Source organism: Ixodes scapularis, unplaced genomic scaffold (genome assembly GCF_016920785.2).
Source record: "Ixodes scapularis isolate PalLabHiFi unplaced genomic scaffold, ASM1692078v2 PGA_scaffold7__128_contigs__length_106722199, whole genome shotgun sequence".
Classification (NCBI taxonomy): Eukaryota; Metazoa; Arthropoda; class Arachnida; order Ixodida; family Ixodidae; genus Ixodes; species Ixodes scapularis.
The window spans coordinates 104,034,731-104,062,567 of NW_024609882.1; the positions used below are offsets into that span (position 1 = coordinate 104,034,731).

The 27,837-nt window shown below is 45.0% G+C and overlaps 1 protein-coding gene across 1 annotated transcript in view; it reads right to left on the reverse strand.

The window, feature by feature from the left end:
* Positions 1 to 4,564: 4,564 nt before the first annotated feature.
* The window catches only part of LOC8053684 (flavin-containing monooxygenase 5-like), a 48,220-nt gene continuing 24,947 nt past the window's right edge, over positions 4,565 to 27,837 (reverse strand). Inside the window, exons 3-5 of the mRNA XM_040221636.3 lie at positions 11,905 to 12,231; positions 10,462 to 10,662; positions 4,565 to 5,008 (exon numbers count right to left, since the gene is read on the reverse strand). Coding sequence (XP_040077570.1) covers positions 4,565 to 5,008; positions 10,462 to 10,662; positions 11,905 to 12,231 — 972 coding nt within the window. The remainder of the gene's footprint in view (positions 5,009 to 10,461; positions 10,663 to 11,904; positions 12,232 to 27,837) is intronic.

Consider the following 27,837-nt stretch of genomic DNA (forward strand, 5'->3'; position numbering starts at 1 on the left):
TGGCAGGCTGCCGTCAAAATAGGGTGGATGATATTTCGTGCTTGATTGAAATTGTTTGACGAAACATGTTCTTGAAACCCAGCGTGAACGGTAGCGCGATTTTTGAGGACCTGGTGAAAGTTTCACGAAATCGCAGCACCGGAGGAAAAGCAGCACAGCTCGCATCGAAAGTCGCATCGAAATTGGCATCAAAAGCAGACGCCGGTACGGAGTCTGCTTTCGATGCGAGCTGCGCTGCTTTCCCCCGGTGCCGCGCTTTCGTAGAACTTTCTCCGGGTCCTCAAAGATGAGGCTACCGTTCACGCCGGGTTTCAAGAATCTGCGTCGTCGAACCATAGAGTTATTATAATGTACGCAAGAGGTTCAAGTGGCGCTAGTGTGCTGACGCAAATTGAAGCAGACAGCAACCAGTCGAAAATTGACTTCCGGTAATGCATTTTTATGGGAAAAAGTGAGTGCATTTTCTCTCTGCGCTCGATCATAAGAGCAAATATCCCGAATAATTCATAGGTACTAGGTAGCTTGAAACATTTCTCAGTCAGGCCGACGAAATAATTGGTCAGTTTCGGTGTTTTTCTTTCAAATTCATCGCATTAAAAACGGTGCTAAAACAGCTTCGTACGTGTATCTATGTGCACTGTCGGACACTGTTAGCGCGAACACGACGTCGGTGCTTTTCAGCGTGGGGGATATACGTGCCAAACGAACGAAGAACATCTGGAAATTAAGAAAGACGGCAAGAACTACGCAGTAACAACGGATCAGTAACTACACGTGCATATACGATCAAAATTAATTGAAGGCCACGTAATCTATTCCTATTTTAAATAAGTAAGATAATTAACGCTTTATTCTCTCTGCTCTGAGCGAAGCTGCTTGTTCTACGTTCAAAATATCACCCGCACGCTCGAAATCTTTGAGAACAAGTGCCCGATAAAAGCTGCCCGGCAGAGAAAACAATACAAAGAGACACCTTTTATCGCCCACGGACTTTATTCTCTACGTTTTTGAATGTTTTTATCCGCTCATGCACGACGGGGTCATTTTTATATAGTGACAGGACTGGCATATTATCAATATATAAGCGTCACCGGATTGCTGGCGAGCCTTAAACACACTCTACATTCCTTTCAATTGTAATTTTGCTTCGAATCGTCGCTTGTTTCTACACACCTGCTGCGGAACACACGTTTGGGACTGAAATGTAGCGAAGTTAAACATCGGTCACTGATGAAGAAAAATGCGCTAACTAAAGCAATTACACTTTTACAGTGTTAATCAAGGTACATACTATTCGGTACGACCCAAATAACCAAAGTGTACCGTGTTATTTTCCGGCGAAGAGACAAAATGCATGCGCGCTTTCCCATAGGAATACACAGGAAGACTGGAAAAGTAGACTGGTTGCTGTCTGCTTCAATTTGCGTCACGGAAGTCGCATAGACACTAGCGCCAGTTGAACCTCTAGCGTACATTATAATAACCCTATGCGTCGAACAACTTGAATCAAGCACGAAATATCTCCCACGGTACAGTGTACTAGATCCACAGCTATTTTATGGCACCCGGCCGCCATTGCGCTGCCCGCCATATTACTATGATGGCTAGAGATGATATAACTCTACCTAAAGATGGCCGCCAGTGACCGCATTTCGGTCCATAGGAGGAGCTGGTCAAACGCGATCCAGCAAATAGACATAGAGATCAGTGGTTGCGACAGTGCGGTACGCAACAGTGCCTACAGCTTCGGCGTTTGCTCGTCTGCGACATCCGACAGCAATGCTAAGAATAAAAGGCCAAAAACGCATGAATCAACTCCTTCAACTTGATGCGTGAACAGCCCCAGGAGCAAACAGGCTGGCGAAAGGGCCGTCTCAGTGTTGCAAATATTTTGAGTTAGATGGCGCAACGTGTCACACCAAACTTGACTGCCCGAAGGGTATAGACTGGGGAAAAGACGAAGGACAGCACGACACAAAAAAGTTTTAAACACAGCTGAATTTTATTTTGCAGAAGTTAGTGTTTATATAGGGTTTCGCTGACCCCCTGAACCAGAAAAAAAAGAAAAAGAAAGAACGTGAGAACGCTCTTTACACGAACGCATACGAACTAAAAATACTTGGCACAAAGCCGAAAGAAGTAACACAAAAGGTTAAGTTGAACCTTGATCATTTAACTCCAACATTCAGGTAAGACAGACAAAAAAGAAGAACTACCAACTACCCTTTCCCTGAAAAAAACAACAGGACCGTGGCCAAAAATCTCGAACATCAAAACACTCAAACGAACACAAAACAAAAGAAAGGATATAAAAAGTGAGACGCCCAGGGCTAACACTCATTTAAAACCAAGCGTGCATCAACGGCGTTTTCCTCTTCTACCTTTAGAGCAGAGGAGGCTCTGACGTAACGTACCGCAAAGATGGCGCCGAACTGAAGCGCCCTTCGAATTTTGTCCTCCGCGTAAGCGCTACGACGTGGTTCACCCTCGTTTCTGCGCTAAAATGTTTTTGTGAATGAAAGGGGTCTCTCGTTGTGCGGTTTTCAAGCACCACACTGCTCCGCAAAATTTACAGTGCCGAGTAAAGTAGAACGCTGCGATGTATCGGCAGCACTGTGTCCCCACGGAGGAATAAGGTGCAGGACCCGACAATAGACCGATCTCACAGCCAGTTTTATTACGCCACCGCTGCCGCCATGAATCGTGGGAGATGTAGTCTTTCTGTACGCGCGACAACCCCGCTGAGGGCCTGCGCAAGCAGAGCCCGAGGCGGTACGAGCTGCCTCGTGAACTGGCGCCTGCCTCCTATGAACTACAGTGATGGCGGCGTCGCGCATGCGTGGAACGCTCAGTGGGATCGGTCTATTGCGACCCTTGTTTGACGTCACACAAGGAACGGGAATGCAGCCATTGATACTTTCAAAATTTTGCATGGAGTTTCGCATAATTATCCGTCATTGATTACCCTAAATTGGGGTGTAGTTTAATAGAATAAAAAAGGCCTATGTTAATAATTAGGCTCCTTCCATAAAGGCATCACTATGTATTAAGAACTTCAAGTTTTCACAGGACAATTAATTTAAGGGTTAACGGAGGACAGTCGGTCACTCAAAGCTCACTGACTCGGTGCCGAAACATGAGTGCAGCGAAAAAAGACACTACAAAAAAGAAGACGTGTTTTTTCATTGTCAGAAAGCCAACCAGACCAGTGGCAGCCACCACGTCTTCGATCGACAAGGTGCTCAAGCTGCCCGGTTACAAGCCCGACCGCGAGCTGGGAGATATCAAGGCCCGCTTTCGCGAAGACCGCCACCCGGCACCACCGTCGGACCGTCTGCAAACTTGCCAAGCAGGGTGCCCTCGCCAGGTGGTCCAACCTGGCCTGCTAGAGGTCACTAGCCCAAGGCGGCCCCTTAAAGATCACCGTTGCGATGAACGCCGCTGGGCCTGACGCTCCTCTTCACCCTCTTCATCAAGCCATCATCATCGTCATCATTCACACCATTCATTTATAAGATACAATTTATTCATCATTAGAAGCGGCGTCGCACGCCGTCAGGGTACGGGCGATTGCCTTTCTGCGGCGCCGTGGTTTTCTGAGCTAAAAAGGTATATCATATCATATATGATATCATATCATGTTATACTGATCAATGGATTCTCCAATTAAGGTCGGTTGCAGCGTTCGATGTCGATCGTCAGTACACCGACTCACGGGGGACTTTAGACATGAAGCAGTGTTCCAGGTTGGAGGCGCTGATTCTCGTTGCATATGAAACACGCTTTGCTGTCCTGCCGCGTTTTCAACTTTCTGTCAACAAGGGAGCACCAGTAGCGTCAGGACAATAAAAATAATTCGGCAACTTTTCTCACTGATTCGATAATGCGAACGCACGAAAACAAACTATTTTTTTTTTATTGTTAGAGCACGAATTAATGTTGAAGTTACGTATGGTGCTTTAACAAATCACAAGCGGGCATAAAAAAAAAGCCCCCTTGGGGTGTGAAAGCCATAACTTGCCGTACCGAAGGGGGACGCACAGGACCTCTGTACTACCACTTCAATTGTTGTAGATTTATTGCCAGTCACCAATCTACCAGGGTTCTAGACCATTCCGGAGGTATACAAACATTTTCAACAAATGTAAACTTAGGACATTTTTTCTTAATTTTGTTTGTTGCCATCTTTTTCGGCAATACTTTTACTGTGCATCCTTCCTCAAGTACGCAAAGAAAATTTATTTCACTCATATTTGCAGCTTTTTCATCCCGTTTTTGAGGGAGATATTACATTTTTGTTGAACGAAGCGAAGACTCATTTCGAGCACGCTGTTTGGCGATGGTATTCAAACACGACAGGTCGGTGAGGTGAAAACGTCGCCTGAAACTCTCTACTCTTTGAATCAATAATGCAGATAACATTTTTCATATTTATTTCACATATCATGGGCTACAGAGAGCCATTACGCGCGCTCCAGCAGGTCACCGCACGACTGATGTAATTGTTGTTTCAACCACTGAGTACACTTCAGCTTATCTTCAAACACCAAATATATTAGATGCTCTAGTTATAAACGAAGAATGCGATGAAAAGAATAATCACGGACAGGAGTATGTAAAACCTCGGGAGGCCGCGCTTCTCTGTCTGGAAGCTCGTGCAGTTGCTATTTAGCGGATAGAGCATTCTCATTTGGGATCCTAAGACGGCGTCTCGTGCTCCAGTCCATGAATGAGGGCCTTCGAGTCTGAATTGGTATGGCACACAAGGCCCCAGTAGGGCACGGAACAGCTTGTGGTCGGTGAAGAAGTACTTGAGCATCCCAGGACTGGCCCCAATCTTGTCCGCCAGATCATCCATGTACTCCATCCAATCCACGCGTAGGGTGGTATCGTACGAGTTTCCATAACGACGTCGCATTGCAGCTCTTTCTCTTGCAATGTCCTGGTACATTTCGGGATGCGGAGGAAGCTTGCACTTGCCAGCGAGCAGCTGCGCCACCCATCGGGCCTGCGGAAAATTAAAAGCGGAGCAAGAAATTAGATGGTTTGTTAGGCGACACACGTAACGGTGTGCTTCAGAGCTGTGAAGTGTTCGATAAACATTCATGTAAATTAAAGATTGCCATTCCCACGAGTGAAACGTTATGACGTAAAATTTGAACAAGTGGCACACGGATTCTTAGCTTGTCAAGAGCTTCACAGTTTCACTAAAACACAAAGTTTACCGTAAAATCTCAAAAGATTGCCCATCACTGAAAAATAACTCACCCCTACATTCTAAGAAAAAGGGGAGCGCGACGAACTGTCAGGCCCTTGCACTTGGACCCCTGAGACTAACTGTTACACCGTTTCAATTGAATCCCGAGGACCAACTGTTAGGCCCTTGCGATTCGACCCCTGGGTCTAAACGTTGCGCCCTTGGACTTAGACCCCTGGGACTACCGGTTTATCCCTTACATTTGGTCCCGAGCCTCAAATCTCTGAAACGAAATTGTGGAGTTCAGGTTAAACGTAGCTTTATTGCCTCATAGATACAGATCGTATTCAAGGATGACTGAAGTCGAAGTTCCTGAGGGGTAGACTCCACGATAAGGCCAAATTCTGAAGACTGCACTTGCGTCGACGATGGCTTGAACACTGGGACGGCTGTCCAAACCGGTCGTGGTCCAAGCACCGTTTATTGGGGCACGGGCAGCTTCTTGCCTGTTTGCGAGGCATTTGGATAATTAGCAACAGAGGCAGCGTGAAATAACTGATCGCTCAACAAAAGTGCACGCACACGCATAAGAAAATAACAAATAGGCTACAAAAGTGCCCCAGTGGTTCACATCTAACATGCGATCTGTTGACAGTAGACCAACGCACTATTATACTTTTAGTAGACCGTTCGCTGCGAATTACAGGCCCAGTGTGAGCGTGCTCAAACTATGATTCAATTTGACGGAACGAGCTCCCGCCATCAACGCGGAAGTCTGTACAATCCAATAAATGTCTCCATTAAAGCCGGTTCTCACACGCAGCGAAGCGCTGAAATAGCGCTGCTCCCGTGTCGTCAGCTGCTTTTCGTCTGCCATGAGTAACAGCTTTGACGGTGCGATACAAGGTTGGTGAAAGCTCCCGTCAGCACGCGCTTAGCGCTAGGTCAGCGCTATGCTTGTAACTCTCTGCTGCATGTGTGAACAGGCCTTTATAGTAAAGCGATCCTGCCAGGGTCTGCAGAACACAAACAAATAAGCCATCGGTAGAACTGGCGCTTTGCTCAATACGATCGAATATAAGGTCTCTGTGCTGCATAATAAAATAAGCAACCATGGTGCCAAAAAGAATAGAGCATGGCGCGCGCTTTGGAAGCTAGAGAACGCGCTCAAATTAAAAGGCTTTCTGAAGTTGCATTTAATGAATATACCACAAACTGAAGTACATTGACATACCTTAATCGAGTTCCCTGGTCTTGTGACTTCAGAGCAGATCAAGTGGAGTGTTGCAGCACCGCGAGTTTAACCCGGATCCCGCAATGATCGGAGACAACCAGCTTTTAGTTCTAACGAAGGCTACACTAGAAACAGGTTTTTTTCAAACAAAGACCGCTTCCCATTTTCCCAACTGACCCTCTCTGCCCCATCTGCCGAACCCCCCGCGTGAGCGAGGAATGCCGGGTAGGGAGTTGGTGGGTGGGGAAAGGGCACGTACACGGAAATCTCTTAGGATGGATGGCGGCATATCTATGTCCCGCTCAGCCCGTGGATTCACCTTTCATTCCCCATTTCAGTCGAAGAAAAGTGCCTAATGCGGCTTTCGAGAACCTTGAAAGCACTTATATCTGAACAGGGAGAGACATAAAAAATACGAAATTAGGGAAGGCGCGCACATTAGAAAAGCGAAAGCAGGCAGAGAAGCGGCGCGATGCCATCAGAGCTGGTAGTTTCACCTTATATCATTCTACGAGATTTGAAACGTACGTTTCGTTTTGAAAACATAGAAGTGCCAACAGTAAAGACGAAGATTGAGAGATTTGAACAAGCCTAACTTATCTACCCTTTACACGAAATTCTTCGAATGAAGAAAACAAACACATGCAAGCTTATTCACGTAATCGGAGGGTCGTCGCTTTGAAATGTTTTACCCAATAGTGACGATAGTTGAATGCGGCTATTGAAGGGGCGGTGCAACGATCTTCACTTGGAATGCTTTTCACTTTACACAAGCTTACTGGCAGTAGTGGAACTCAAGGATACTCGCACGCAACACCCCTGGCCAAGAAACTCCTTTGTTGCGGTGTAATAGACCCTTCTCAAAAGTCCGCGTCAACTCCTGACCACCATTGATTGCTCACCTACTCGAATGGACGCCAGCCTTCGGCGTCCACTCGACGTGCCTCGCATCGGACACGAGGACTGCGTCAGCGTTCGGTGAGGTCTAAGATCCAATCACGCACTTCATGTCCAATCACTGGCGACCACCAATGTTGCCGGACGTACTTCCGAAAAGGGTCTTTTCCAAGGCCAAAACCGAGCGTTTTCATTCACATCCTTTGCCAAACTTGATGACGTAACTACGGAATCGAAGTATCATCAGTGACGATAGTTGAATGCGGTTCATTGATTGGACCCGAACATTGCGTGGACACTTGATTTAGGTTTGTGAGAGTCAATTGCTCAAGAGGCATTCGGGTAGTGGCCCGTGTCCAATCGCTCCAATGACAACAAAAGCCAAACCATAACAATGTCTGGAACTCAGCGCGTGTCCTGTGCCTTGCCAACCCCAATGCGTGGCTATGATCGACATTTGCGCCATAAAATCGGCTCCAGATAACGTGACTGCGTTTTCTGGCTGCGACTTCAGAGAATGAAAGCTGCTCGTTTTTATTTAATTATTTTTGAGACTCCGATTGCGTGTGGTAAAAAACGAACGGGTGTTTTACAGGTCATTAACATCAGGGATTCATTCTACACTGTATTTTCACTAAGTAGAAAAATCATTGCATCGCCCCTTTAGCTCACGTGAAACTTTTAAAATCTCCTATATATGTTCGTTACTCTCACATGGCAACGCCTAAACATTTAAGACAGTTTCGATTTCTGTAGTTTACTAAGTAAGCAAACTCAACGTAAGGAAGAACCCCTTATCATATAATACTATATATACTATCAATGTATAAGTTTTGCTTAACTGTATTTTGAATTCGATAACAAATAAAACTATGAATATGTTACAAAAGTATCTAATATTAAAGTGAAAAACGAAATGATAAAGATAGGCATCGTGGAATTAAGGTTCAAATATATCTTTCTTTCAAAGGCACTGCTTAATATGACAAAGCTATATATGTCTAAAAATTATTTTTACATTTATAAGAGCAGATAAAACTCTTCGTATAAAAATTAACAATATGTCCTTTCTTAAAATGACGAAGAATTTTCTACTTTTAGCTTTTGTTCTCATGTTTAGAGTCTTGTTTCTTTGATATAAGCAATATATAAATTAGCGATATTAGCCTTTTTAAATAGGTTTAGATAAAAGCTTTCCTTTATTATATTTCTGATGCATTAATTAATGGTACATTGAAAGCTGGCACGATTCAAAGCCAGCCAATTATTGTCAAATGTGCAAGATTCAAGAATATTTATTTTATGAAATCAAATTTAAGTAAAACAAACTTTTAGAGAACTTTGACCTTTCTATATATAGTATTACAGAAGCAAAAAAGCTATCATTATTATGAAAAAGATAGCCCAAATTTGCGAGACTCCAAAATATATCACTAATGAAAACTGCGAAAATCGCAAGACCTAGTTTTTTCCCTTTCGAAGCCCAAACTCCAGAACAAAACTATTCCTGTAGTTCTTATTTACAGTTTTGTTTAAGCCACGCAGTTTCTACCAACATGTATTTTTCCAAAATGTTTTGGAGACCCATCCTTTTTTCTTGCACGATTCCAGATGAAATCATCCATCATGTATGAAGCCGCGTTACGATGGAACTTTTTTCTTGTAGAAAACAATGTTGTGTAAGCAGAATGACGTCAGACCTCCAGAGGATGCGGTTGGCATAGCCGGGTCCTGGCTTTCATGGTGTTCAACAAGGACCCGTGTTTTAGGGTCTGTTTTTTACTGAAGGGTCATACACGCGGTATTGATGACAATGAAGAAAGGGTCGTCCGTTTAACTTTCTCCTGGAACAGGGTAAACATGAGCACGAGAAAAACAGTCCGCGTCGTGGTTTTTGTACCGACGTGAGCACGACGGTACTGTGAAATTCTTGAGGAGTCAGGCTCCAGCGCGCAAGATTTCGCTGGAAGGGTCTTTGAGACTGGCTAGCCAGCATACTGAATGCTGATCACTGACTACCTTGAAAGGCCTTCCGTAGACATAAAGGCGAAACTAGATAGAGGCCCAAAGAAATGCAAGACAGTTATTTTTCTCAGTTCTCTGTCCTGGACAACGTATGCGATTACTCGTTTGGCCACTGGACTAAAACGGCTCGGAAACGAACGTTCCAGGCATCAATGTAGATTCCGGTCTCAGCGAGTTCATCGAATGTGCAAGAACCAGTGGCGACTGTAGGCGACTCGGAGCACTTGGAAAGCATTCAGCTGCTCTTCCGTCCACGTAACCGAAACATTCTCCCGCGTCTGTCAAGTGAGCGCTTCGGCGATTGGGGAAAATCACTTCACAAAGTGTCTATAATAAGCACACAGTCCAAGAAACTGTCCTGCGGCTTTCTCCACTCTAAAAAAAGCCCGTGCGTCTACTTTCCCGCACGACACTCGGAGAGCCTATCGCCGAAACTTACGGAGGCAGCTCAGCGAATGACGATGCTAAAACATATGTTAAACCGAAAAACGCAGTCTTAGTTATGAGATTAAGCGATGCAAGCATGACATTTTCTATTACTTAATGTAGCAATGTGTAGCCGTGTCGACCCCGAGATGAGCGAAGATGACAAGATCCACCATCTATTCAAAGTGCTTTCAGAAGGATTATTTCCCATCGTAGCCACCAAGTCTCCACCGATCGGGGCTCAACTTCTCCCTGAGTGTCGGAAGTATGAAGAGCTCGACAGGGCGAGAATACTCAAGAGGCCGTTCGAACGCCTCAATGATGTGTCTCTTGCTTCCCACACCGACATGAACGTCCTCAAACCTGATACGTCCATACCTCTACTATGTTTTATGAGTGACAAGTGTCAAGTGACAAGAGCAATTCGCTTCGACGCACTTCAAAAATTCGCTAAGTGATTTAGATCACACAGTGGTACTGGTAGCGCCTTTCATTATTTTTTGTCTCTGAGGAAACAAAGTGAGTTTAAAACAATAATAATGTGCGTTGTGATTTACAGCTAAGATAATGCACCACGCATTATCTTAGCTATCGTTCCTCTTGTATGCTTTTAAGGGAACAGACGCGAAAACGCTTCGCACATATCTGAAAATGACTGACAAGTTCATCAAAAAGCACGCACCTGCAGTTCAATCAGGGGGAGTGGAGATCCATTGCCCATCACGAGTCCAATGATAGCCAGGGTCGGGTGCTCCAAGCCGGGCGGGAAGACGTGCTTGTAAAGTTGTACCTGCTTGTGAACAACCGGGATCACGTCCTCGGAGAGCATGGGGAACTTGATCTTGTAACCCGTGGCCAGAATGACGGCGTCTAACTTTGTCACCTGTGCACGTGTGTTTATACTTGTTTAAAGGGATACTTCAACGACATTTGAAATATACCCGTCGTGTTAAAAAATAGGTTGAATATGATCCACAATATCCGTAAATGACAATCGCACGTTTGTAGTTTGAGCCTGGTGGCTGTATTTTTCGTTATAAACGGCCCATTCTGAAAAGCGCTCGGAAAGGCCCAGCGGAGACCACGCGACATCCGACGCAATCGTGACGTAGGTCGTCTCGGGACGAGCAAAGCTACAGCGAGGCTGACGTCGAGAGGAGGGCCTAGTCGTTCCAGCCACCGAAGCGGCTCCTTTTCTACGAATTTTGATTGGCGGGTTAATCTTCTATAACCTTGTGGGGGGACAATAGCGACTTCTAGGACACACAAAAGGAACTCTAGGGGACAGGGGAGTTCCTCCTTCCCCTCTTCCCTCGTCGTGACCGGAGGTGAGACAAGCATCGACACTGCCTGTCAAGGTTCCCAGACGGGCATTACAAACGAGGCGTCAGCGACACCCACCAGGTGCTCTTATCTAATCGTTTAATTCGTTTTAAAATTTCTTTTCGTGACTTTAAAACAAGATATTGGTGTGTTCGATGTGATACTGCTCCTTTGAACACGTAGACCAAAAAATGAGCGCCAAAATTTCGTTGTAGTATCCCTTTAAAGAGCTCACCCCACTAAGGTCATAGTACTTGCATCTACTGAGTGCTAATTAAAATAATAACATGTAGACGGTCATTTGCCTGACTGACTTGCATTTCTCCTCATTTGATTACAGGATAGTTTATCAAAACTTTGATTAATCCATCTTCTCTAAATAATGCAATGTAATTAAGAACCCTTATATTTCTAATCTGCATAGTATCCAAGAATGCTGCAATAAGAAACATGTTTTCAACAGATTATTTCATATTTTTATTAGTGCAATCATCACAAAGGATCTTACCACTACATAAATTTATTTAGTCATACCAGAAATGGCATGCTTTTATATTGCTATTGTATACTTTTTCTCTCGACCATCTGCCGACTGCAATAGACAGACTTAATTTGCTACGAAAAATGAATTCTGCCCCCAAATACTCTCCCGGACAAATTATGGTCTATGTTCCTTCATCAGAATCAAATATTAAAAAATATTGACAGCATTCTGCAATGGCCCGCCGGTACAGGGCTGCCTCTACTGTGATGCTTCTCAGCGAAAACGTTCAATGCGCGTCAGTGTCCGTTTGAACCTTACCTCCTTGTCATTCTCGAAGAGGACGCCGTCCTCTGCAAACTCGACCAGGTTTCTCTTAAGGATGACGATGCCACTCAGGATCAAGGATGGCAGCACGTCGCTCATGCTAACACGCTGGCTGTTGACGCGGTTCTTGGGTCGGAGCCCGTAGGCCTCATGGCTGAAGTAGTTATTGAACCGAGATTCTGGTTTTTCGAGATTCATGCACGTAGGCACCAGTCGTTTCTTCAAGTTCATCGCTCTTGTCGATAAAGCTGCGTCATATGGCATGCCGTTTGGCCCAAGCCTCTTCAACATCCAAACTCCCCCTCTTGATGACAGGTAGACCTGCGGCAGAAGAGAAGGGTTTCTGAGACAATGACCAACAGGCGCTGTTTATTGGTTGTTACGCTAAATCACTAGGTTTTCTTCCGCATTCGTTAAAACGCACAGGAACTCACATGGCAAAGAACGTTCGCCACGTTTACGTTAAATAGTGACGCAGATTCTGTCACCTCTGATTTATAAGTCTCCTCCCCTAATACGCCCAAACACATCCCCATGCTGAGTCAAACACTCCTCGCAGTCGCACCCTTTTCAAAAAGAGAGAAAAGGTGTGAGAGATGATAAAAAGACCGAAGGACGCCTACATCAGTTATCGAAAGTATCCTATAGAAAACGTGGACAAACATTTTACATATCGCCATCTCCGAAGTCCCTCAGAGGAAGTATTAATATCGTCCCGTGTTGCGGATTGTAGTTGAGCTAATTGGTTTATAGTTGTACATGTGGAAAGATAAATGTTGCCACTACATAAATTAAACATATAAGGAAGACGCTGAAGACACCTTTGTCTATTTCTTCCATGCGTGTTTCGTGATACTTCTGCCGCCCACATTCAAACAACGCGGGTTGTTTTTTACAATGAGTGACGTGGGCATTCGCTTTTCAGTAAACGGTGAAGAGCTTCATCAGTATACAGTGAAGAGCTGCAATGAGTTTTGTGAAAGCCTAGCAGAGGGATGACGTCGACGATCAAAAGAAAGGTGTTGTATGATGCAGATTTTGTGTATAGCAAAGTGCTTTGTTGGCGAGAGTTCTAAGGGAACAGAGGACAAACCTAAATCAAGATTATCCGTTGCTTGTGCACCACGTGGGCCTGGACACAATACTTGTAGCTTGGCGGGATCTGGGCGCGAGGCCAGGACTCGCAAACAAAAAAAAAACGGTAATCCAGCATGCTAGGTCTTCGGGCGAAAACAAATTATCATGTGAGCAGCGCGTACTCCTGTAGCATTCACTGCGTTTTGTTGCGGATTCTGAGTGGGTGTTGCCTTTAATGACTATGCCATATCTCACTGGACTTTTGCCTAAACAGAGCTAGCAGTAATGAACCTGATAAACCCCCTCTCTTTTTCACCGAAATTCCTTGGTCACCGTAACCCTGGAATTTATATTTATTCAATAATGGATCCATTGGGCATAAAAATGAAATGGTGTGACCTGACCGATATCAGCAAGGCGAAGTTAAGATGGTAGCGTGAAACATTTCATCTTGCAAACGTCAGCTAGAATACAGCGGTTTGAAATTCACTTGTACAAGAGGGCCCTAAAAGCATCGGCCGCACGCGGCTTAAAAAACTTTCAGGACTATGTGACTGATGAACAAAAAAAAAAACAGAGTTTCTCTTCTTGATGTCCCTGGATTCAGAATTCTCTCGTCCATTCTGTAGCTCTGGAAGTGGGAAAGCTTGATCACTTTCCTGTCGTTCTAATTTTTTCTGTTACGGAGTCGCCAGCACTCTCTACACCGGTTGGCTATGGCGAGGCGAAAACAACGCAAACGCTTGGCAATTTGTTCATGTCAGCAATAAAAGGCGCGGTGATCAGCACAACATTCGAAGGGGGATCGACAGATTTTAGATAAATTATGCCTAAAATTAGTGCCGCTAAATTTGCCATTGCGTAATTTATAGCTAAATGTGCTGCTTAAGGTTCAGTGCTTTCTGTTTTTTTCTTTTTTTTTAGGAGGGGCATATAAATTAAAAATTTAAGCTGGAATCAAATTAAAAGCTGCAAAATAGTGGCCAAAACGTTAACGTCGACTTAAATATCGATATTATCAATAAAAGAAAGCTAAACAAAATGCACAGTCAAGATTACAGCACCTTTCTGCTTATACCTCAAAGACCGTGTGCAGCCAAATTCCGGCGAAGTATTAAAAGTGACCGCATAAATCGGCATGGTGCTATAGTGTGACGTAGGTTGGCCACTCACTTAGGCCCCAGCGGCTCACTCAAATTCCTGCGCACCTAGCGGCTGTTGTAAAGTTGGACTCGGCTAGGTGTGTGTCGAAATTTTGTCGAATCTCGACTTTGACGTCGAACCTTAAGGTTCGAGTGGTTCACCGAACCTTCGACCTTTGACTAGAGTTCGAAGAAGTTGGACTTATGGACAATGTTTCCCGGCTTCTACCCGAATATATTGAATTTCGAGAAAGAAATGAAATAGAAAGTAGTTAATTTTATATGTTGTAACATGTTTACCAATGTTTACAGCATTTAAAAGCGCAAATATGCGCCTTTAATGTTTTCCTTGGTAATGTGAACCAGTGATGCCAATACACAATACAAATACAGCACTTTTTTTCCACCATGCTGTATTTTTTTATAATTTTCGCGCATGCGCACACAAGCTCAACTTCCATCGAACCCTTGTCGAACATTTCTTGAAGGTTCGGAAATGTAGACCTCTGTCAAACTTCAGCCTAGGAAACTTAGCAAAATCCCTAGCCTGGTCTTCTTTAGGCGCCTCGGGTGGAACCAGTTGAACAAAGGAAGTAGGGAGTTAGCAGAAAAGAAAGGCGAACCGACCGCTGGACTACTAACTGTTTTATTTCATCTTCCCATTCTTCTATTAGTTTATATTCATTCCCCCTTTTTGCCTCTGCATTTTTCTTCTTTTTTCCCATTGCGTTTATTTTTTTGGGGGGGTTTTATTCAACTAACCACAAACGGTGCCGTGTAGGAAATGTTCTTTTATGGCTTGCAAGGTAATTGAAGGGATGTGTTGTATTTTAGGAAAACAGACCTCCAGCAACTGTGACGTAGTCACCCTGCGTGATGTTGATTTTAATTATATCCCTTCTTGCTCTTTTTTTCCGTCAGTCCCCGTTCCCACTTCATCTTCGGCCAACATGACATGCTCTCCCCCTCGCAAAAAGACTGCAATGGAGAGTAACGATCAGGAGGCCGTGCATTCCTTTTGGGTCTGGACTTGACGGAGTATTCGGTACTTGGCACCTTTGCTGCAGTACCGGAATCTGTTGGAGCAACCGTTCTAGTTAACTTCGAGGCGTTCCAACAGTGTCCGTCTTCTGTTCGGGACGTTTTGGGTCCGCGTGCTTTTTCCATTCTGACTGGGGCACTAAACGATGGAGTGGCCTTTGTCGTATACCCTGGCAGTCGGACGCGCACGTAGTCCCCTCACTTGTACTTCGGAGTTTTGACCACCCTGCGTTTGCCAGCATATTTTTTAAAGTTTCTTTGGTATCTCTCCAGCCTGCTACAAAGGTCCTCTATCGCCTTCCTAACATTTTGTGCAATGTCTGGATGGGGTAGTTGCATTATGTCGAGTCTCGTGCGCATTGCTCGTCTCTGTAACAGCACTGACGGGGACGGATCAGTTGCTGCTTGAGGTGTACAGCGGTAAATTCCCAGGAAGTCCACCAGGTCAAGCTCTATGTTGTCCTTCTCTAACAAAATGCTTTGAGTGTAATCCTCGAGCACTCGTTAAAGCGTTCCCTCTGTTTTTTTGCCTGTGGGTAATAAATCGATAATGTTGCGTGCGTGATTCCTGTCTTGAAGAAATGCCTTAAACTCTACAAATAAGAATTGTGAACCGCGGTCCGATACCAGAACTTCCGGGTAACCTTCTCTGCTGAAGAATCCTTGCAGGAAGCCTATTACTGCATCTGTTTTTGGGTGTTAGTAGAACCCAACCTCTGGCCACTTGCTGTAATAATCTATTACGGTGATGGCGTATCGGCAGTTTCTATGAAAACTTTTGAACGGTGCGACAAAATCAATTCTGATCAGCTTCCTCGCGTCCTCGGGGTTGCGAGCTGGTTGCGTGGGAGCCGGTGCTGTTTTTGCTGTTCTTTCATGTTGCTGACAGTGCAACAATGCTTACATCCACTAGGTGATGTAAGCATTGTTGAGTTTCAGGTCACTCTTTTGTAAGTGTGTCAGGTCTTGCTCTAGATTCTCGTCGTCTTCGTTTTGAGATATCCCTGCAACGAGAATATCATCTGAGTAGTTGACGGTGCCACAGCATCCCTTCAGCACTGTCGACAGCCTCTTCTAGAAAGCTGCTGCTGCCAAAGCTAGGTCAAAGCAAAATCTCTTGCTCTCCTTGGTCAACTCCATTTGACGATAGGCCGATGAGAGGCCAAGCTTGGATAATACTATCATCCTAGTCAGTTGATGAAAACTTTCCTCTGGATAAGGAAGTGGATGACTTTCAGTCACAATTGCCTGATTTGGTTTTCATAAGTCGACGCAGAGTCAAATTTCCCAGTTTTCTTCGCGGCCATAATGATTGGAGAAGCCCATTCGGAGGCGTCGATGTTCTCGATCACGCTTGTCACCTCTAACTTTCGTAATTCATGAGATACCTTGTCTCGTGCTGTCAGTAGACGACGACGAAGTTTTCGTTGCACTGGCTGAACAGCCGTTCGTGTTTTGATTCTGTGGACAAAGTCCTTCACGAGTCCCATATCCTCTGAAGAGAGTTGTGGAAACTTATTTTTATACCGCTAAGGATTTTGTTGATTTCCCGTGGATAGTTGGTGGGACGGATGTTTTTCGATGTCTACCGTTACCTCCATGCCTCGAAGGATGTATAAATCAGCCAATGGTTTGCCTCATATGACACGGAATATGCAGGCAGTTTGTCCTGCACCAAACGGTACTTCAGACTTGGACATCCCCTCCACCTGGATCAACCCACTGGAGTAATTCCTAAGTTCCGGGTTATAATGCTGGAGTTTGATGTGTCGAACTTGTGTATTGTATAGCGGCGAAATTATGATAGAAAATGGCAATCCTGTGTCCACTTGCAACTTGACCGGCACGCCAATGATGACCGCCTCGCAGTACGAGGTGTTCTGAAGTCCCTTAATGTACATCAGCCCTTTCGCTTTCATGGAAGACGTGGTTTTTGCTTTGGTTGATTTTCTGCATACCGGCGCGAAATGACCTCGCGTACCGCATTTCTCGCATATCTACGTTTACGCCGGGCATGAAGTATTGTCAGGTAAGTGAGCCGAAGATGCGCATCTGTAGCACTTCTGACCTTTTTTTGGAGAATTCGCAGTAGTTCTTGTAAGAGCTGCAACCTCAGATGTGCTTGAGACTTTCTTGTTTTTGTTGAAAAGCTTAGACTCGCGCAGAGCTTGTTCCACTTGTCTAGCAATGACGAGTGCTGTGTCCAGTGTTAGTTCTTGTTCAAGCAAAAGCCTCTTTCGCACTTTCTTGCTGCTGGCTTTAACTACTAGCTGCTCACATATTAAATTATCCGCGAGTTCTCCAAACTTGCATGTCTTGGCCAGGCTCCGTAATGTCGCGACATACTCTTCGACCGGTCCTCCCGGTAGTTGTTCCATTTGACGGAAACAATAGCGTTCGACAGTCTTGATGACGATTGGCGAGAAGAATTTGCTCAGAGTACGTACTGTGTCTCCGAATACCTGAGTAGTCGAAGCACTGTTCGCACAAGTTGATGGTTGAGGGTCTTATGTAGTAGCAGGTAGAGAACAAAATACTCGCTCACACTCCACTTCAAGGCAGTTGAGAAGTATTGCCTTCTTCCTGTCGTCTGGATAAGCAATCGCTCCGCTCACCACCATGAAAGGCTCCCAACAGTGGGTACCATTCCACTCATGGAATTTTCTGTTCACCTTGAGCCGGTAGAAAAGTCGGTGGCCTTTCCAGGTGTATTGTCGACAGCACCAGTTTATCGCATTGTAGAAGAACAGAGAGGAAGGAACTTTAACTTAGTCATTCTGCGTGACGTCTATCTTCATTCTGTCCCTTTTTCTTCCTCCTTTTTTCCGTCAGTCCCCGTTCCCACTTCTTCAGCCAACATGACAGCGTGCTCACGCATTTGTCATCGTCGTCTATAGAGAGTATTTACTGGCGGCCATAGCTGTGCGCACGAATTCTGAGCGCCTGCTGATGACGAGCTTGCACAGTTCTTTTGCAACGCGCATTCCTCACCATCGAGAATGCCGGCCTTAGCAGCCTATTGATGTGAGCTCGTTCTGAGCATGCGCTTTAAACAGCACCCACAAATATGGCGTCCAGTGAATACTTCCTATAGGAAGGGCCTCTAACACATCCCCTGCAACTTGATTTTTATGATGTCCTGTTATCTGAACATGGTCGAGCTCTGCTTTATACAAATATGTCCGACAATGACCAGCTAAATGTCCTGGTCCTTGCGAGGTTCCTAAGTTTTACTGCATGTTCGCGAGCTTTGTCGTTAATACATCGACCGGTCTGTCTTAGTTCACTTCTGTTGCAGCACAGCCGAGCTCGTTATCCGCGGTTCCAGTTCCACACCAGCGGCATGGTTTCTTGTCGGCGTCTTCGTCGTAGTTGAGTCGCACCTCAGAGGACATTAGTGTCGCTCACCGCACTGCGTGTGGCACTGCGCACTAGCATAGTGTCGTCCTTGGCCCATTACCTGTTGGTTATTCAGTATATGCAGGGTCGCGGCGCGCAATGCAAATAAACGTAATGCCCGGCGAGGACGAACGAGGCGTAGCCTCCATAGCGTCACATCGCTGTTTTTATTGGGACTAACTTCGAACGAGGGGGAAGAAGAAAACAAAGCACACAAAAAAGAGAGAGCTCTCGCGCGCCCCATCTGGTGGTCGTGCATGACACCTGCTAACACGAGTTTGATAAAACCGACTTCGGGGTTAATTTTTCTGGTATATCGGGGTTTACACAAAACACTAAACCATAGTCTTAGGTCATGCGAAGTGGGCACAATGATAAATCAAGATTCCGTTATCCACCCCCTCCCCCTTCAAGCTGGAGATATCGCAATCATGTCTTGAATTACGACACTTGGCGTCGGTGAGCAGGGAAGATTTCTCTTTACTATTTATTCGTGCGTTCAAGCAAACATCCAAAACGCTATGAGGTGTGCAGCGAGCGTTCCCTCTCTACCCGCTCCTCCTTTTTAATATTAGTCCCCCCCCCCCCCCTCAGAGGGTCCTTTGGATCCGCCCCTGGTGCAGACACGGCTGAAGAGTTTGAACTCGCCAGACGTTTTGAGATCCGACCGCGGCACCTCGTTCAATGTCGCGGGAGGCGACGGCTTTGCCGGCGACGCGCGTATTGGTTGGTCTTTGTGATGCGCACTTTCGAAACGCATTGTCATAATATAAAGTCACCTATAGGCTTCTAGTGCTAAGACCTTGCGGTAAGTGAGTCAAGATACATGAATTCAAAATCGCAACGTACGTGATTTAAGGTTGTTTTTTGTGTTTTTTTTGCGCATTGGAGACGTTCGGGTGCGATAACTTCGTCTGAAGAATATAAAGAAGAATTTTTTTTTTTTAATCAGAGTGGTTAGACAGTTAAGATTTCTTGATGCTGATATCATTTAGACCTAGCAGGGACCTGCTTGGATAATCTCAATATAGGTACAGAGTACTTGAATAAACTCGAATTTCGGTTTCTCTAGAAGCCAAATCATTCTAAATAGCAGATGTGCCCAAAATATTAAAAATTCGAATACTATGAATTTGAAAAGCGAACCATAGTATTATAGAAGTCCCATTCATTTCAAATTCGACGCTCGAATATTCGCGCAAGCCTACTTCTTCAATTATGGGAAAACAAACGCAGGGTAGCCTTTATCTCGCTATTAGGCTAACGTCTCCAACATTTAGCATAATTAGAGCATTAGACGCTCGTGAGTTGCAGTGTTTAGCAAACATCAGACTCCTCTGTGCACGTACTTGTGACTATAAATGATGTAACACTTCGAAACCGGAAATGTCTCCCAGTATTTACAGGTATTTTAAGAGGCACCCAGAACGAAGTGCACAATAATATCAGTAAATCAACTCGCCATTCTTACCTTGCACATGTTTCTTGGCATCCGCCTGATATATTTTTTTTTTCAAGCTGTGCAGGTTTGCTTAAAAATGCCGTGAAATCTACATTTATGCAGTTTGTGCAGGTGAGTTATACGGCGAGGGCACATAGTGTAGGGGCCTGATCGGAACGATCAATAAGTTAAATAAATAAAGTTTTTGAATTAACATTTTAATTAAAAAATAGACATACAGTTTCAATTAGAAACTTGCTGAGCATCATCAAAACCACCAAATCCCTAAATGAGTGTTTTTCAGAAATCATTTGAGCGCTTGAAAAGCGCATTAGAGCACTAAAGCTGCCACTGGTGCAGCACGAGGATGGCTACCGGTGCAATAAGGGGCCGCGTGGTTTTTCCGTCTCTTATCATAGCCACAGCCTTGTACCTGTTGCGCGACTGGTACTTAAAACACGATGCTAAGCGATGTCATTCCTGATAGCAGTATTTTTCTCACGTGGGCAGAGTACAATTTTTTTCGTTGTGACAGGAAACATAGAAGGGGAGGTGGCGTAGTTCTGGCGATAAAAAATGATGTGCTTGCGGTACCTGTGCTAGTTAACTCTTTTTTGGAATGTGTATGGGCTTCCCTGAAGTGTGGTGGCCGTGTCATACTTATAGGTGTTTTTTACCGCCCACCAGAGGCAAATACTGACTTTTCTAGTGAACTTACCCGTGTCCTGACGCTACTGTGTTCTCGTTTTCCTAATTCTCTCTTAATAATTTTTGGCGATTTTAATTTTCCGAGCATTTGCTGGTCAACTCTATCCGTTAGGGATGGCCATAGTGAATCACATAATTTCGTCCACTCTTCTCTCGACTTTTCCCTGGTTCAGCTAATTACTCATCCCACACGGCGGTCGGCCACATCAGCTAATATTCTAGACCTAGTATTTACCAACAACCCTGATATATTTTCTGAAATTACTCATCTTGACGGGCTTTCTGACCACGACGTCCTTACTGGAAACGTCCGGATTTTCCCTAACAAGCGCAAAACTACCAACAAGCAAATAAGGTGCTATAATAGAGGTAATTACGATAGCATTAACAGTGAATTCCTGTCATTCTCAAATAAATTTTTGGAAGGGTATTTATCCCGGTCCGTGGAAGATAATTGGCTCATGTTTAGAAATGTACTTACCAATTTAATCAACAGGTTCATTCCTCTTATCACCATCAAAACTGTAAACACCGCTCCGTGGTACAACCAGCAGCTTCGACTCCTCAATAACAGAAAGAAGAGACTTTACCGCCACGCCAATAAAACAGACCCCCTTTCAGTTTCCTGGTTACGCTATAAAACATGTGATAAGGAATATCAGTCACTGCTTACAACAACTAGACGTCATTTCTTCAAACATGATTTATCATCTATGCTACTAAATAACCCTCGGAAATTTTGGCGTGTCATTAACCCTGTTGAGCATCCTGATATCGTCCTTACCGCCAGTAATAATGACGTCATTCCCATGTCTCAGTGCGCACAGGTTTTTAACGACGCATTCATATCAGTATTCACATGTGAAGACATCTCGTCATGCCCGAAAGTTAACCTCATTCCTGATATCAGCATGCCAGAAATAATAATAACTGAAGCGGGTATATACTCCTTACTAAATAAACTCAAAATTTCTACCGCTTCTGATCATGTCGGCTTTAATAATAAGATACTAAAGAATATATCAGCTAGCATCTGTCCCATACTGTCAGCCCTTTTTTCACAAATGTTATTGTTAGGTTGCATCCAACATGACTGGCGAATCGCAAAAGTAATTCCCATCTTCAAGTTTGGTGAACGCTCATCGCCATTAAACTATCGTCCCATCTCGTTAACCAGTACCATTTGTAAACTTCTTGAACATATAATACACACACAAGTAATTAACTACCTGGAAGATCATAACATCATACATAAATATCAGCATGGTTTTCGCCGAGGATACTCATGTGACACGCAGCTCACCGGCTTCATTCATGACATACATTCAGCTTTGACGGTGGATCCCAGGTTGATGCTGTTTTCCTCGACTTTTCTAAAGCTTTTGACCGTGTCCCTCATCACCGGCTTCTAACCAAACTGTCCAGGCTTAACATTCACCCTAACATTTTGGCATGGGTAAAAGATTTCCTTTCGTCTAGAAAACAGTTCACGTCCGCTAACAATTGTAACTCTTCCTTCAAACCAGTAACCTCGGGAGTCCCACAGGGTAGCGTACTAGGTCCACTACTGTTTCTAGTCTACATTAATTACTTGCCATCCTGTGTCTCATCCCGAATTAGAATTTTTGCTGACGACTGTGTAATTTACCGAATAATTTCCTCTGTCAATGACCAGAAAGCTTTGCAAACTGATCTAAATGCTATTAATGCATGGTGCTCTTCCTTGCTAATGACCTTAAATTGCTCTAAAACAAAGTCAATGTCTTTTACTAATCACGTACCCCGGATTCCTACCTCCTATGTGTTAACTAATAATACTGTTGACCTAGTCTCCACCTATAAATATCTTGGAATTCATTTGCAACCTGATCTGTCATGGCACTACCATATAAAGCTCACCCTGGCGGCTGCTAACCGCTCTTTCGTATTTCTCAAGCGTAACCTTAAACAGGCTCCTCCTAACATACGCAAACTTGCCTTTTCCACACTAATACGTCTGAAATTAGAATATGCATCAGCCATTTGGGATCCCGAACATGCTTACATCATAAACAACATTGAATCACTGCAAAATCGTGCCGCTCGCTTCATATTTTCAAATTATTCACGTCATTCCAGTGTCACAGCACTAAAACGCCGAGCAGAGCTACCCGAACTACTCCATCGTCGCAAACTTTCACGCCTATCTCTTTTCCATAAACTTTACCACCACGCGTCACTTCACGGTGATTTCTTCGAGCCACCTGCCGTTATTCTTCCACGCCGCGATCACCCCTACAAAGTTAAGCGCGTAACCTGTAAGTCATCTGCTTTTTCCCGGTCATTCATTCCACGTACCACAATCGATTGGAATAATCTACCATCGCACATTGCCTCAAAAAAAGACACCACGAAGTTTCAAGAACAAATTCAAAATACTGATGCCATCTAACTTTTGCTGTTTTACATTGTTGTTTCCTCTTTTCCGGAACGTGCAGAGCAAATGTGTACTATTTTGTTTTTACCTTGACTCAGCTTTATTGCAGTGTGATGAGTGAGTGTGTGTTTTTTTTATTCGTTTTTGAGTGTATCCTTTATTTTCTTTTTATTATTAAGTGTATTGATTGTTTTCTAGTATTTTCATATGTTGTTCACTGTGTACTAGTTCCTATTGGAACGATTTATGAACCCCCCCAATGTAATACCCTCTCACGAGGGCCTTTAGGGGTAATATGAATAAATAAATAAATAAATAAATAAACGATAATGTGGCCAGAATGACCTTGCCTAGTTAGTCGAGCCCTAGCTCTTTTCCGAACATTTTAGGTCGAATATTCGAAATGACGAGCATGGTAAATAATGAGCCGAGCGCAGTATTTCCGGTTTATTCTCTGATTCTCCGTCGCGATAGCCTGCTATTACGCCGACCTACCGACGCTTGTTGCTGCCGCCGTCAACGCTCGCTGCTGCTTTCTCGACGTAAGTTCTTCTTTTTCGTTTCAGGCACAAGTTCGACCCCCATTTAATGTTTATTTCAGTTTTCTTCTGCCTCATCGTCTGTCATTCGTGACATTTCTGGTGGAGGTGCTGGGTAACGCAACCCTTGAAGCGTCTCCCTCCAAGCCGCGAGCCTAGTCTCCGGCTCAAGAAGATTTTCCATGGAAACGACCGAGACCCAACGAAGCCACCGTGTTCAAGGTTTGCCCCCGTAATTTGGTCTACTGCCGGCGAAGACCCTCCAGTAGACGAAGCTGACAATGAACAACCAATCTTCGCAGACCCTTGCAGCCGCTCCCATCGCCCGTCACTCCTCGAACGCCGACACCCTTTCACGGCGAGATCCACGAGGACGTCAAGGACTGGATTCAAGACAACGAACACGTGGTACGCCACAACAAATGGACTGCTGAGCAGTACCTGCAGAACTTCTACTTTTCGCCGAAGGGTACTGCGAGACACTTGTTCGAGAACCACGAGGCTTCGCCAACGTCGTGGGACATCTGCGTGGCCGAGTTGGAGCGGACCTTTACGACCCAACACCGACGGCAGCATGCGTAGTATCTGCTTCAGACAGAGATTCAGGCCCCCAACGAAAGCGTGAAGAGCTTCGTTCAAGATGTGCTACGCCTAACTCTACTCGCCTACCGTCAAGCCACCGACGATAAAAAGTTGCGCTTTCTCATGAGATGCGTCAAGAGCGATATCTTCGGCGGCTTCATCCGCAACCCTCCAACGACAGTCGATAGGTTTGCTGCCGAAGCAACAAACATCCAGCGCGAGCTAGCGGCCCGAGTCAGCACCTCCTAGACAGCAAAGCCTGCCCGTTACGTCACATGCCGTCTCGTCCGAGGGTCCGGCATGAGAACTGATTGGATGCGAGTGCCCGTCAGCGTTCGCCGTAAGGCCTCGTCTCCTACCATAGTCCCACGCAAACGCTGACGCGGCACTCGCACCCCATCAGCGTCTGTGTGGGGCTCCCGCATGTGACGTCTTGTGACGTAACGCGCAGGCTTTAAAGCTGTCTAGAAGTGTTACCCGAGCTCGCCACTATCATCGGCTGAGCTACGTTTCAACTCTGTAATCGGTCCGCGCTGTGTTCAGCACCAACGCCGTCGAGCTTCGCACAATTATCCGCGACGTTGTCCGCGAAGAACTCACGAAACTGCTGCTTTTTGGCAATCCCCCAGCATCGATGCCCATCGCCGAAGTTGTGCGAGAAGAGTTCAAGAGAGCCATCAAATCACGGACTCCTGTCAACCCTGCACCGCCCGAGCAACCTACCCTGAGCTAAGCCGACACGGCCGGACGACCGCCGCCAGAGACGCGCGAGTACCAGCACCCGGCGCCCCTTCGACGGGAGCCCCTTCGCATTACGCTAGACGCACTGAGGAACAAGCACCGTACGTCCGAACCGAACCCCCGGCGCCAAGAAAGACGGACGTGTGGCGCACGGCTGACCGACGTCCGCCGTGCTACCACCGAGGGGAAGCCGACCACGTGTACCGGCGATGCCCTTACAGGCAGACTTGTATGTAATCCGTTACAAGTAACGAAATTACTTGTAAACTCTTACATTTATCAGTAATTTAATAACGGATTAATTACATATTTTCTAGAGTAATTTTAAAGTAATTCCCTTACATTTTTTACGTAACGGATTCCTTGTAATCCGTTACACTTTTTTTTCAGGACCAACCCCCCCCCCCCCCCGCCCCCTAACCTATCTAAAGAAGAGTTTTTTTGTTTGTTTTTCGGGGAAGGGGGGGGGGGTTGATGTCGAGCGCAGTGACACTGTCACGCGAATTGACCAGCGCCAGAGGGAGGCTTGACACTTCAATTCCGCAAAATATTAATTTTTTTCTTTTTGCAACACCAAACTTTTAAATTTATTTTTCTATATCCTAATAACAATGTCAAAAAATCCAAATGAACATTTCTACTAAAAGAAAAAAAAGGAGGGGGGGAGGAGGGGTCAAGTTATGTTAGCTTTTTTTAGTCCCTTTGTTTTTTCTTTGCGATCGAAGGCGGGGAGAGAAAGACGCCAAGGGATTGTATGCCTCTTCGGGAAGCCCGAGGCGGTAAGTGCACTGAAAAGAATAAACAATGTCCTTCTTGGTTATTGTGACTACGACCATTTTCATAATGTCACAACACGAGACAACCGTTCCGTCTACCCTACCCTTTTTGTGAGTCGGCTTTTTGCGAGCACTTAGAGAATGGTAATAGTCTTCCTTTTTTCTTCTTCCTGTTTTGCCCCAGCAGGACGCATCTTTTCTCAAGCAGATAGTTTTACAAATGAAACATAATGGTGGCTGACGTAGACTTAATATTCTGGGCTTCAGGAGAGAGTGAAATTCGTGAGTGGGGCCATAGCGCGGCTTACTTAGTACCTTACCCTTCGCTGCCCGTGGCATCAGCGGACGTCTATTTGGAGAACACCTGAGTAAGCTGCAGTCGGTTCGTACTCCGTGCGTTTTTTAACAGCACGAAGAAAGGTACACAGGGCAAACGTGCGTTTACATTTCCTTGTTTTAACCACAGTCCTAATTACTGTTGTTATGAGTGTCCTTTTTTTATTACTTATATTTATTTATTGGAAACCTTTTCTTTTCTTTTATTCACCAACGTCTCAACCGAGGCTCGACCTGTTCAGAACCAAAGGAAGAATATCAAGCCAAACCTTATTTATTATTGAATTACCAGCTTACAGTTACAACTATGTTTTGCTATTGTCTGGCAATATATGCCGGTATAGTAAGATGTACATACTTATTTTAGTTTTGGCTAGATCCTAGATGCATGATGACTTCTGCAGCTTCGCGATTTCGACGATGGAGAATTTTGGTAGATCGTCCCGATGAGTCCGATAACGATACCCGATACTCCGCCGCCGCCTTTGCGCATTCATCATATCGTTATGGGGGTATCGAGGTATCGGAACGATATACTAAAACTCTCGAATATCAACCAACGGCTGCTACGAGGAAGCTTTGCTCTATCTTCGAGATAAATAGTACTTCCATTGCTTCGCAGAAAAATCTCAATGCAGAGCATAAAGCATTCGTGACGCACAATATGGCACTCCCTTGCAGTGCTTCAGTTCAAAGGGTGTTCAGCGTAACAGTCGACATATTGAGTAAGAAATAACGCAAAATGTCTGACGAGAATTCCCAGAGTCAGCTGTTATTAAACGGAGTCATTAAATGGAACAGGTTGCAACAATAAGAACTTGAATAACCCTCTTCCCTTTGTTTCTTTCTTGAGGGCAATAATGATGAAAGTAACGTCACGGAAGTAACGGATTACTTTTTGGGTAACGGTCACTTACTTTTATTCGAGGGTTATTGTAATTGTAATAAATTACAATTTAGCCTCGAGTAATTATAAATGCAATTCCTTAGTATTTTTCAGTAACGTGTACAAGTCTGCCTACAGGCCGACCCACATAGGGCGTATTTTTAACGAATTTACGCGCGTTTTAGTGGCTGTAATCATGATATTTGGCAAGTGCTTTTTTCACAGAAGGGAAGAGGGGAAGGTCGCCAAACCACACACGACGCTTTTCGTCGACCTCTTGTCGGCGTTTGGTGCAGTGTAACCCGACTCGCGCCTTTCATGAAAGGAGGCAAAATGTAGACAGGCTGCTATTTTATTGCGTTTCGCGAGGAAACAGAAATAACTGAATGTTAATAAGCAACAAAAGCCAAATTTTCTTACACCTGTTTCAAAAATGTTCGTTGCAACCGTCAAGTTGCCAAACACTCTCGCAGGAGGACGGCCGCGATCTGTGCTAAAAACCCTTCCTTTTGGAATTCTTTTCACATCGCCCGCAACATCGATGGTATTGTCCTCTGTCTGTCGTTCATCGCTCGTTCCAAAGAGATATAGCGATTTCGTAGAATTTGCCGATAAACCGACGAATGCGACAAGTGAGCTCCCATTTCGGCGGCCGAGTCAAGCCTGCCAGCCGGCCGCATAGCTAGACAAGCCGATTTTCGAGGAACTTCCGACTCTCAACTCGGGAGCTGATCGGTCGGCACCGCGCCGCACATTTCTGGATACGCCACGCCGAAATACGCCGATGCGCCGAGATCTGTCTCGGTCGGATCGCCGAATATGCGCGTGTTTACGCCGACCTCG